At 34.1% G+C, this 13,514-nt stretch overlaps 1 protein-coding gene across 7 annotated transcripts in view; it reads left to right on the top strand.

The window, feature by feature from the left end:
* FUT8 (fucosyltransferase 8) overlaps positions 1–13,403 on the top strand; it is a 140,926-nt gene extending 127,523 nt beyond the window's left edge. For 3 of the 7 annotated variants that reach the window (XM_075502570.1, XM_075502571.1, XM_075502573.1), the window contains 2 exons: positions 1,725–1,875; positions 6,301–13,164. In XM_075502570.1, coding sequence (XP_075358685.1) covers positions 1,725–1,875; positions 6,301–6,618 — 469 coding nt within the window. In that variant the 3' untranslated portion in view covers positions 6,619–13,164. Of the gene's footprint in view, positions 1–1,724; positions 1,876–6,300 lie in introns of all 7 variants that reach the window. The other 4 variants (XM_075502574.1, XM_075502575.1, XR_012775898.1 and 1 more) reach the window with 3 other exon arrangements.
* Positions 13,404–13,514: the final 111 nt, after the last annotated feature.

Here is a 13,514-nt window from a genome sequence, read left to right as displayed (position 1 = left end):
AAACTCATCATGCTATCTCTGCAAAATTTACCATACATATATTATTTTTTGTTAGAGCAGGTGTTTCTCTTGGGAACATAAAATTCTGTTTAAAATCACTATGAAGATAAATTAAAATTCTTCCTCAAATGTGGAAGTTTTGCATACGGCTTTTTGATTCTCTCTTGAGATAAATTTCCTGATTTGGTAGTCACAGCTAGTGAATGTTAGATGGAAAAGCCTGCTATATTTGCCCATTTCACTTTTGAAAACAGTTTTCCCATAGTTTTAACATTAAAATGGAATAAATTAGGTATATTCTTACAAGAGGTTGTAATAGTCATGTCTACCATGTGTCCAGAGTGTATGCACATGCTGCGTTGTTGTATACAGGTGCATGCTAACTTCAGTAACTTTCCAAGAACTCATGAGTGTAACCTTATTTTGAGCAATGTTCAGCACAGGACTGCCAGGCTTTGAAGCATCTGGTTGCTTCAAAGGTCTAAGTTATTGTTGCTCCTGCATTACAGCCTGCTCTGTATTCTGATGTTCTTTATTAAACAGTGTAAGAATGATTAATTCTTACAAATGTAGTATTAGCTGCCTTACTGTCTTATGTAATATATTGCTTTCTAATGGCTATGAAGTTGTAAATTTGAAAAATAGATTTTATTTAAATTATTTTATAATTAGCACTGTAGTTGAAATTTTGTAGTTGGCAGGTTAGTTGCATGAGTTGCACTTCATGATTGAAATATAATTATTGTGTAACAGCAATGTAATTATCATTTTTGTTACATCTACCTGGAATTTTTCATATAAGACTTTTTTTGGTAGGAGGCTGACTCAAAATTTAATTAATTTGTGCTACTTTTCACAGTTTATTTCAGATTTCAGTTCCCCAGTAAAGGGGTACAAATCTTTTAAGAAAGACCATTCTTTTTCAACATTTTCAAAAAGGACTTTTTTTCTTGCACAGTCATTGTTACATGTTAAAAACTTTTGATTTTATTTTTAAAATAATATAAAACAAGGTTTTATATTTCAAATAAAAATATTTTCACTTAAAATATTACTGTTTTGTTTAAGATATGAAGAAAGGTGTACTGACATGAAATTTTACATTTCTTTCATTTCCTTTTGACCAGTAAAGTGCAAAATTTGTTCTCCACACGGCCTTAATAACTGTGAAAAACTTTTTTATTTTTTTGTTAGTTTAGATTCATTTATTTACTATGTCCCTTTTACAGGTGACTGATTTTCTTGCACAGTGTCATAATCAGCATCTAATAGAGAGTATGTAGTCTAGTAAAGACACAATGTAGTCTAGTAAGACTACAAGACACACAGACAAAATGTAGTCTAGTAAAGACACAATCCCATATTCTATTTAGTAGTAGAGAAGGCGAAGTGATCTGAGCATATTTCATCTAAAATCAGTAGCATTAGCAGAATGTGGCATATACTTCCTGATATTTTTTCCCTTCTTTTACAGTGTAAGATCTCAGACAGACTTACAGCATCTTTTTATTTAATTTTCTTTTTTTTAAATGGATAAAGAGAGGGCATGCTTGGAGGCAGCAGTAACATTCTAGAGTGTTCAGCAAAATGATAATTCATTCCCTGTAAAGCAGAGACTCACTTAAAACAAATTAACAGCCTTATCATGCAGCAAAGAAGATGCTTCTTAAAAATAATTAAATGGAATAAGACTTTGCTGTTAACAGTGTATTGTATTTTCACAGGTATCCAAATTACGAATTTATCAGTGATAACTCCATATCCTGGTCAGCGGGTCTTCATAACCGATACACTGAAAACTCCCTAAGAGGTGTTATTCTGGATATTCACTTTTTGTCTCAGGCAGACTTCCTGGTCTGTACGTTTTCATCCCAGGTAAACTGCAATACAAATACAATATAAAGTATATGTACCAGTTCTAAATCTTAGTTTTCTTCATGCTCCTGTTATCTTATTCTCAGTGCTCTCTCATGAAAATTTCAGGGAAGAATTAAAGGCTCGGTGTGCTATGTGAACATTTAGAGGACTGTAAGATTACTTCTCTTCAATAGAAGTTACTGGCTTTATTAAGACATTTGAAATAAGCTAGAAATAATAATAAATATGTTTGAGTTCCTTGTTTTGCATAAAGTTCAAGTATAACTTGTATCCATCCATTTCTATGCAGCTTAGTTAAGGCATTTAAATAACTAAAAATAATTTTAAACATGTTTAACACTTCTTAATTTTGCATAAAATTAATATGTAACTTGAGACCATCCATTTCTACACATCATTGCACTCTACTACAGTTCGAACATGTCTGCTGTTTCCTTAGTTGATTGTGAGAATGGAAAAGAATGAAGAAAGCAGACACTTAATTTCTCTTCAGTCTATTTCTAGCAATCCAGTGGCAGCGCAATAAATGTGAATTCAGACCAATGTAATCCATAGAGACTTCTTGTTGCAGATAATTATATGCTACAAGCTTCGTTTCTTGAGTGGTCTGATGAAGCAAGTTGGAGCCCATCACAAAACTGAATTATATAATTGTCATTGTTGGCATTTTCTTCTTTATTACATCATATTGTATATTAATTTCACGTATCATGAAAAGCTGCTTTAAAAAGCTGTTTTAAGATTAATAAAGATCAGAAAGCCATATTTTGTGACTGATACGCTGATCCACCTAATTCAAGTATGACAAAATATGATTGAAATTGGAGTGAATGTGTTTTACCTACTGTTGTCATATATGCTCTTAGGTGACACTCCTGGTTAGGAAAGCATTCTGCTATAGATGGCGATAGATTATGATCACACATGATTGTACTGCTACATGGAAGTGGACACAAAACTGAAAGTTAAAATTCACTTCAAAAAGAAATGTTTTCCACAGCCTCAAATGTAAATTGTCTTCTGCACTGTAATGACAATTAGATAGGTAGTAAGTATAATATTAATACTAATACATGATCAATACAGTGATATATTCACCTTGACAGCCAGAATTCTTAATAACATCACCATGGCAAGAAGACAGCAAAACCAGAAAAAGTATAGAAAAGCCTTTTATCCCTCAATCATGCTCGTGGATACGTTTTTTTTCACTGTTCACCAAACTCTGTTAAGAAAATGACATTTTATAGCATATTTAGAAGATTATTAATACAGGCTACTTTAGACCAAGACATGAATCCAAACTAAAAATGCTCACTAAGAAAAGCTTGTGAGGAGCGATCCACTTTCATCATAATATTTGATTCAGCTGAAGTATGTCCACTGAATGCATATCACAGTGAAAGGGGTCATCATCAGCCAAGACCTAGGGCTGTATGTCTTAAATGCCAGACATGCATTGGTGTAGAGACAGTTCACATTCTGAAGGAAGAATTATGTGATCTTGGATAAAAACTTAATAAGAAATCTATAACATTTTCTGCTATTATTATATTCAGATAGCTGTGTTAAAAGTGGTAAATGTTTGCTTTAAATAAAACACTGGGTATAAACATAGAAGAAACATTTAGATATAGGTACAAATGGCTTGGACAGTGTATATTGTAATTGAATTGTAGGTGTTGGAGTAATTTCAAAAGAAGGATATATATTAAAATACAGTGTAGTTAACGTGATACAGTTTGATGGGGACCTCTGGAGGTCGTCTGGTACAACCCCCTTTGAGGGTATCTTTGAGGTACATGGTATCTTCGAGTTCCAGTTTCATTCTGCATCTCCCTGCATTTGACGATAGGCAATGCGGGATGACATATTTAGTTTTCTGAAGTTGCATAAAATTCTACTAAAGTCTAGGAAATCCTGTGTTAGACTGTTACTCTCAATAGCTGGGGCTATGAATTTGGTCCAACCACCTACTTAATTTATTCTGGGCAATTTCTTGTTCTTTAATAATTCAAACTCCTCAAAAATCATTTAGCACCAGTTTTGCTGGTCATGCAGGAATGTGGATCTCTACAATATTTTCATATATTGGGCTTTTCTAAGGTCTGTTGCAAGTTTTCCCACTGTTCAGAAAGATTTATCTTTTATGGGTTTAAAATTTGATCCTCTGATCTCTAACATTTGAACTACTATACCTGTCCTTTCATCAATGAAATAAAGAGTTTGGTAGTTGCTTTGGCATTGAAGGTAAGCAAAATCAGGCTGTTAATGACTATCTTTTGTCCAATCTGTATGAAGAGAAAGTAAGGACAAGAATGTAGCCTAGTTTATTTCCAGCGTGATTTTGGACTTCCACATTAATCAATTGTATGCTGACTTTTTTCCATTTTCCTTGCCAAGAAGAGTCAAAACTTCATTACAGAGGTATTAAGAGAAAACTACAGTATACATGAATAGAATCAGGAGCTTTAGGAAGACTCCTATATTAATACTTATTTATGCTACCAAAACTAAATGAATATTGATATAAGCTGAAGAATAGATATTCCATTAAAATACTGTTGTTAAAGAAATTAGGCCCATCAAGTGATGTGAAGTCAAGGGAAACAACCTACCTTGGCACTGTACGTCAGCAACATCGCGTTAATTGAGATGTATTGAAAAGCCACAAGGCAGTTACACAAATCATAACACAGTAGCAGAATTAAGATTGCACACTAAAACAAAGACCTTTTGTCTCTTCAGTATTCATTTAGGTGAAATGGTAGCTCTCTCTGCCTGATGTATTTTTCTTCTTAATCTCATTTCCTTCCAGGACTTATTAGTCTTTGTATTTTGCATTGTACATGTAAGTATACAGGCTGCAAAACAAGTGAACCTATGAATAAAAAATGGGAGGCTGGCTTTAACTATAATTCTGCATGTGGATTCTTTGCCTACTGCCCTCAACGGCTTACAGTTTAGTTACCTAGGTTTGGCACTACAAAGAAAACAGTTGCTGAGAGGAGATAGATGTATGTTTTATGTCAGGTATGCAGGACACTTACACTCACTAAAAAGCATTTCTACTGAAAATATATAAAATCTTTTACAGAGTATGTGTGTGTATCCTCCTCCTGGGGTGCACACACATGCAGAGAACAAAACATCAAAAACAGTCACAGAAGCTATAAAATAAATATCCTCTTACCAATGTATGGGTAATCAAATTTGTTTCGATATCATGGAGTATAACAAGTACTTCAAAATAATTAACCCCAGCCTGATCTTCTGAAAGCTACTTCTGAAAAGTTACTTCAAAGATCAGATGGAAAGGGATAAAAGGAAATCTATTGCATTTTTAAAGCAAATGCCTCTGTGAAAGAAGGTAGGAAAGTACAAATATGTCATTTGACTGATCAAAGTTCTATTCACCGTATCTTCAGAGGGAGAAAAGTAAAATCAAGCTTTACTATATTTACATAGACTGAAAATTATGAAAAAGCTCAAATGCCTCTCCATATTGAAAAAGTCTGCTCTGTTGTTAGTTTATCAAGCTTGATCAAGTACGCAAAATCAGAGAAAGATACAGTGATGTACATCAGAAGTCAGAAAGGTCACAGTGGCCATATCAGGCACCTGACAGAGAAGAGCTTTCTAGCCAATTGTTGAAAAGAGCTTTGTTTAATATAGTGGCAGCCTTTTGTGTTTCTGGCAGCTCTGAGAGATACAGCATGATTCTGATGTGGGGACCTGTTTTCAGTGTGAAGAAAATTCCCTTCATAAAATGTGATACAATGACACTTCAAAATGTATCTTTCTCCTCACCAACATCATTATTGTCTTGCTGGAATTCAATTTCATTTAGTTGTCTTCCAAGTTGCCAACACTCATAATTCTATCACTGTTCTAATATTAGCAGCATTTTAAAGCTTTACATTTCTGGAACTGCTTGATTGTGAAAATTGGAGCTTCCTTTAGAAAAGTAAATGTAAAGCCTCATTATTGCAGAATAAATTTGAAAATGTAAGTTCTAAAGGTTCAAAGGGAAGTAAAATACAGTTTTCATTAGTTGTAGAAAAGGAAAACAAATTTGCTTTTACATTTGATTGGCTACATATAATTAATTTTAAGAAGCAGGGTGGCTAGTGTTCATGTAGATGTTTTCAATTTTTACTGAAAAGTAGACTGTTCTAATTATTTATCTATTTATTTATTTACCAAATCTGATCACCAGAGTACTAATTACAATGCTGCAAAATTGTATGCTTCTTGTTAGTAAATATGCAGGGTTTTTGTTTTGGTTTTTTTTTGACCTGGACATTCTAAAACTTGATCCTCTTGTGAGATTTAATTTTTACACATTGGTTGCTGACTTCTGTGGTATATATGACAAGCACACACAATATTTATGACTTCTCTTCTGTTTTTATTTCTAAGGTTTGTCGAGTTGCCTATGAAATTATGCAGACATTGCATCCAGATGCTTCAGCATATTTCCATTCTTTGGATGATATCTACTACTTTGGGGGACAGAATGCCCACAACCAAATTGCTATTTATGCTCATCATCCACGAACTGCTGATGAAATTCCTATGGAACCTGGAGATATAATTGGAGTAGCTGGAAACCACTGGGATGGTTATTCAAAAGGCATCAATAGGAAATTAGGAAGAACAGGCCTGTACCCGTCCTATAAAGTTAAGGAGAAAATTGAGACAGTGAAGTACCCTACATACCCAGAGGCTGACAAGTAGATTAAAAGGAAGACATTCAGCAGTAATTCTCAATTTTGATTGGTTTGAACCAGTCAACACACTAACTAATTGTTTATATGGGATTTGAATTTGCATTTTAACATGCAGTTAAAATCAAAATCTTTAGCAATGAAACTGGATAAGAACCTGAGAACAAATGGATGGGCTATTATCTGAACTTACTCTTAAACATTTTTTTGTTATATGCACTCTCACACATGCACACGCAAAACCATATACAACAGGAAAACTGTTGTTTTATACTTTTTGTCTCTTTTCAGGATTTGTCCCAGTCATTAGTCTTACGTGAGCTTTGGGCTCTTTTCTCTGCCATTAATTGACAATAATGTTCAGACTTATAGCACTGCCACATTGTGTAATTTGAGTGACATCAACATATTTTGTATGTGCAAAATTTAAAACATGGTGCCTATATTTCAAAAATTTGTGACCTTTTTAGAAGAGCCATGCCTATTTCAGAATGAGCAAGAGTCAATCTTCAACTGGTGTTACCGTGATCACTGAACTTGCTTCAAACAACAGATTCAGAATTCAGACTAGATTTCTTTACAAGTTTATTTTTAGCATTCCATTGATTACTTCTCATCATTAATAAAATAAAGGTTACATCCAACAATAATATAGTCACTGTCTGTTAGGAACTTTTGTAAAACAATGCCGTGAACAGATTCTTTAGTACTGATGATGTTTCTGGACATTGCCTTTGATTTTAAAAAAAAAAAATCAAAACAAACCGCAAAACCCACGAAGGAAAAAGTAGCTGGAGTTTCACTGAGTTTTTAAACACTCGTTACGTAGTACAACAATTGCTAGTGGCACAGTGTTTCTCAGTTCTGTGGACAGCGGGTTTCAGCAGGATGACTTCAGTGGCTCAATTTCTTACATTTACTCTCTAGCACTGTTCTTTTCCCTTCTGTATTTCTCTTCCAAAAATATTTTTTTAGGGTATTATAGATGGCCATTTATAATTTTGGCATTGAATGTGGTGGATTTTAAGTAAAATACTTCATGTTATCCCACTTGTAGAACCCATCAACCTACAGTACTCTAAAAAAATCTAACAATTTACCCAAAAAATAGTAGGTTCCAAGAAAATATATACAAGGATGAATTTTTATGCATGACATAAAATTTTTAGTAATTCTAAGTGTTTTGAAATCTGTTGCTAGTCTGCTCTCTCTTAAGAAAAGAGAGAATTACAAAACAATTTTACAAACAAATTTGTAGATTTGGGGGTTGTGTGTACATATATATTAAAAAATGTATGAAATAGCAAGAGGTTATTTCTAAATAGAAAGAATATTAATAGCATTATGCAGGTTCTAGTGCAATCCAGTCTGGAATACTGGAAGTGTAGAAAATGTTTACTATTCAGATACTGAGAAAATGCCACATGAGTAAAGATTAAAAAAGCATGGCTCATTGACCTTAACAAAGCAAAAGTTAAAAGGATATTTAATTATATTTATGAATAGACCAAGGACATTGTTGACATAACAAATGGATGTGCTTGACCATGAATAAATTTTAGGCTGAAATGTAAAAGGAAATATTTTTGCTTTTTAAGGAAAAAAAGATAAATTGCCTGTTAGCAGTATTAAATAGATGTATCAGTAAAAATGAGCATAGATACCAAACGGGATTTAAAGACAGATTGAAGGATAAAGGCAAATGAGTGAGAGTGGCCAAGAAATGCTAAAGACGATGAATTTTTGTGACTAAAGATGGCTAGAGTTAATTGGTGTTTCTGTATTTTGGAACTACTAAGAAAGCTGTTCGATATTAGTTTCCTAAGTTGTTCTGATAAATTTTCCGCTAAGTTAAGCAAACTTGTGGTATTTCAGAGGCACAAATGTAGGCTAAATTATAACTTTTTAACTTGAATTTGAATTGTATATATAAAGCTATTGCTACTTTCCTTTTCAACTTGAAAAAACAAAATCCAAACCCACAAACATTTCTTCCTCAACGATTAAATCAACACATTTTATCTTTGGGAAAACTAATTTAATTATTTCTCCACAAATGCTACATTATCTATTTGATATTTATAGATTTTGAAAATGTTTTATTTTTGAAGCTGTTTATTTACAGCTTCAGAGCTCATCATTTCCAGTTCATTTCGTAGAGTGTGATGCAGAAATAGTATTCATAAATGAATTAACATATGAAAATTCCTCCACAGTCAGGTAACAGTTGAAAATATCACTAAAGAAGATAAATAACAGAACATCTAAGATGAGCCCAAAGGCAAGAGCAGATCTGATGTAGTAATGAGGGAACTGAAAACACTGATGTTATAGAAGTCTAACCTATATAATGTGGCAATTCCTTAACAGACTATATCTGACAAAATATTGGCAAGGTACATGTGCCTCCTTACATATTCTAAGTACCTAATGAATAATTAGCTCATCATCTTTGAGAAAATGATCATGAAATGGTATGAAATTATAAAATTATTGTTTATAATTAAGAAATGTACTAATGTAGATGCTATCACCTTATTCCCCCGGGCCGTATGATCCTCTAGTGCTTATAATGCAGTACTTCTCAGAGGAAGAAACCTAGCAATAGGCTGCTTACTAGATGCATCTGTTTCTAGAGAGTTGTTTCCTTTAAGACTACCAGTTAGTTACGTCTTGGAATCCTGAGACCTTGGGACATTAAAACTGAATTTGTTTTATATTAAACAAAATGCATATTAGAGACTTTATTCTCAGTTACGGTGGAGTCCAGGTAGTATGGAAGGATCCATGGGTAAATGAAAATGAGACCCCCAAATTTTTATTGCAGATCAGAGAAAAGTGAAGTAACAGGAAATAAAAATTTTGTCTTAAATACCTGAAAGAAAGCTAAATCTTTTGAAAGTTGTGAACTCATCAAGATACTAGCCAGAACACTTGCAAGCAAGCAAGTATACATCTTATTTCTACCATTTGCCTTGTAGCTCTGCAGCAATCCAGTGATGTAATTTTTGCCCCATACCAAACCTCCAAGTCTGACATCCGTAAAGCAAAGACAGCCCTCATACTTTCTTAAACAAGCTAATGTTTAATTAAATTTTTCCTCTTTAAGAAGCATTTGTGCATGTGTGCGCACGCGCGCGTGTTGTGTTCATAAAAAAGAATATGATCAGTACTGTTTCCTTCTTTGCTATTTTACATTATCATTGTGATATTCTCTGAAATAACTTATTTGCCAGGTAAATGTAGTCTCTGGAAATGGAATATTCTACTTGCTTCGTACCAGCTGGGCTAAGAAGTTTATTCTGAGTAGTTCAGTTAACTAGTCTTCTGTGACATTGGTGCACCTGGAGACTGGGGTCATCAGCAGCAGTTTGCTGCTGCCACCACAGTTACACCAATCTGAGTTCTGTCCTTGATTTTCAGCCCAGCCTACAGTCAGATGCATGGGATTCCCAAGCCTCCTCTACCAATATTCTGTCCCTGTGAACTGCAGAGTATTATGGATTTGTTCATGAAGGATGATGTTTTATTTCAAAATTTTTAAAATTTACCTTCGGAGAAGTCTTTTGTTTACTCCTTGTACCCACTGAATTTTAAGGAAACTTGCAATTGCCTGAAAGATTTCTCTCATTTACCAATTTTTCAGAAAAGAGAACTGATGATACCTTTCTTATGGAGAGATTTTCACTTTCACAATGTGAAACTTTTCACAATGTAGAAGTTTAATCTGTAATGGGTTTTATGTTTCTTTGGTATGCAATTATAAAATAAGGGTCTTGTCTTCTGAGCTAGGATCATAATAGAATATAAAATAGAAAGTTTTCATTACAAATTCTCGATAAGGGGAGGGAGATTTTCCTTCATGCCAGTGGAGTAGCACCTACCATTTGGAACTTTTTCAAAACAGTGAATTGAACTTTTGTTTTTCCAGGTCATAAGTTTCTTTGCAATGTAATCTCTCAACTGTCTGAAGAATCCAGGTAAAAATAATTTGCTTTGTTTAGGAGGTGGGTAGGAGAGCGTCTAATAAGAAGACATGGTATTATAATTTTAATTTAAGTTGCTATTTCAGTTTATAAAGCCACAAATAAACCTTTCAGTGCTGGGTTGAGGACCTCTGCCAGCAAAATCATTCTGCTCTTTGCTAGAAATACTTAAAGCCCCTCTTTTGATTTTGCCTAGTACCAGTCCCAGTTGTGTATAAACATCATGCTGGTCATATTGTGATCATTGGTTGTTACTATATTACAGTTTCATTCATATTTGGGTGGCTTGGGAGCAGGCTGTCAAAGGGCACAAACTTTGTTTGGTTTACTTATCATGGTGAATTAAGATTGCATTTAAAACTCACAAAAATTCAATTTCCCTAAGGCACCACTAGAATTCTAATTGCAGTCTACAGACTTTTGTCAAGGTCCCTTATATGTACCTGCAAGCTTATAGGGAGCAAGACTGAAGCAAAGTAAGTTATGCATAAATATTAACCGCAAATGGGTTGAGTTAGATTTAATAGTATCCTGTTCATTTCTAAAAGGCATGAAATGTGGCACTGCATGATACAAATAAGAGGATAGGATAAAATTTCCAAGCCTGCAAAAAAAATTGTTAGTCTGTTTGCCTGTGTCACTGGTTGCATTCACTGTGCACAAGATTATTTCAGAATCCAAGTACATAAGACAGAGGTCTTCCAGCGTTACTACAGGCATCTGAGAATCCCTTCCGTTGATGTGTTTGCTGATCTTCACCCCTTTTGGTACCACGTACAAATACCAAACAATGCTGATGATGTTTGTTATTCAATGGAACCTTCCTTTTTGTTGTTTCCTTTGACTCAACTTACTTGTCAACAGAATCCTATTGCCACTGCAATTCAAGCAATTCAAGTTTGGATTAAAGCAAAGGTATGCCAATTATTTGCACCAAAATGTCTTTACCGTTGCTCAAAATTAACTTCACACTCTTAGGCTGACTCCTAAGGAGACGCTGTTGAGGGAAGGAGCTATCTCCGCTGGACTATACTGTACATGTTATATAACTGCTGACACATACATGTACTGGTTTTACTTTCAATTTTGCATGATTTTTCCACTTTATACAGACTCAAGATTTTGTTTTTATTTTAGTATATTTATGAAGGGTTTTCTTGAGCATGGTGAGACAAAGCCCCAACTATTCTACATTTTCTTCAAGAAGTATATTGGACCTCACCCCATTTCCTATAATTGTCTTGAAGACATCCTCCAGTCACAACATTTTAATAGAATCATCTAGATCGACATTTCCTGAAGACTATGACATTTTTATGCTCTTCCACTGCCTACTGGCATCTGAGCTTGATCTACCATGGTTGTATGAACCTTCTTCAAACCTTTCTGCTTAGTGTGTTTTGATTTCCTTGCCTAGTGGCTAGTGGTCATTACTTGACCTGGAATCAAAGGGACAGCAAGTGTCCGTATTTGATTTTTCATAATAACATGTGAAATTATATTTCTTACGGGTTATTTTTTTTACAAAATGCATTTTTGTATTTTCCTTAACTGGTATAGTCAAGGATTCCAAGAGAAAACACCATAATCAGATGTGCCTAATAAGTGTTTAGGAGGCTTACAAGCCATAGAAGTTCCTTATCTAATAAGATTTACAGCTCACACCATGGCAAGTTTCTTGACCAGATGAAAGATGTATTCTCATAGCATTCTGTCCATTTTTGGCTAGCACTTATTATACAATAATGCCTGCAGCTTAATATGCAAGTGATAGGAACACAATCTGAATGCAGTCTTTTTACGGGACCATAAGAGACAGGTCATTTTCTTCTCTTCAGTCTTAGAATCCTTTATTTTAGCTTAGTTTTAGTGTTCCTGCTCTCTTTTTTTGGCAAGTTTTTTTGTATAACACAGCTGCACAATTCTGAATTACTCCACTACAAGTAGAGCCACAAGAATATTACATCTCAGCTGTGAGAATCCACTGAATGTAAAGATTGCTGTCCAATTCGGCTTTCTACAAAAGATCTGTCTCTTAAAGAAGCTGAGTATGTTTGCTGATATCTTTCCAAACAGTAAAGACCTGGAAGAATGGAAGGAGACCAAAAATCAGAACATCCTACTTACTTCTTTGTGAATGAGAAGGAATCGGGCATCCGTTATGTCCAACCAAGACGCTGGAAAGCAATTGACTAGTTGATGAGAGTAGTTTGCTTCACTACTTCAGCTTATTGCTGGAGAATGAACTGTGATGAGTTTATAATTTTAAATCTGTGGTCACTTTGTAACATCTATAAAATTTTATTTGTTTTCACTTGAAAATAAAATTGTTATACACAATAAGTTCAGATTTGTGGGATTAAACGGACAGTGTTTCTTCTCGCCTCAGATGGAGTTCATTGTGCACTAACGTTTCTTAAAATGATTTTTGCTTCTTACTAAAATCCAATTATTCAGCACAGATAGACAAATCTTGACCATTTTTTTCAACCTGTGTGTCACTAGAGATTATACAGAGGCTAGCACTAATAAACCTTCACATAATGGATTTAGGATTGATGGATTTGTTTTACTTAATTTTTTCCTTTGTTTATATAGAACAAAAAAAAAATGTTTTCTAAATATTAAAAAATGATAGGATGTATCTGCCTGCTCAAAATGTATTTTTCTAGGGCTGCTGTTGTGTTACAACTACTCTTTATTACACTGATTCATATTAGCTCATGTTCTCATATTTCTGAGTGTGTTGCTCATTCCTTTTGTCCGATGTTTAGATTATAAGATTTATGATCCAGGAGCCTCCTTTTTTTGTGTTTTCACCACTCTTGTCACAGTGGGATTCTTGTCATTCAGTAGGATCCCTAGGTGGTACAGTAATACGAATAATAATTGTAGTCATAAAATGGGTTAAACGTTTGTT

The sequence above is a fragment of the Mycteria americana genome, chromosome 5, assembly GCF_035582795.1.
Source record: "Mycteria americana isolate JAX WOST 10 ecotype Jacksonville Zoo and Gardens chromosome 5, USCA_MyAme_1.0, whole genome shotgun sequence".
In the NCBI taxonomy this organism is placed as follows: domain Eukaryota; kingdom Metazoa; phylum Chordata; class Aves; order Ciconiiformes; family Ciconiidae; genus Mycteria; species Mycteria americana.
This window is presented reverse-complemented; position numbering and strand designations above follow the sequence as displayed.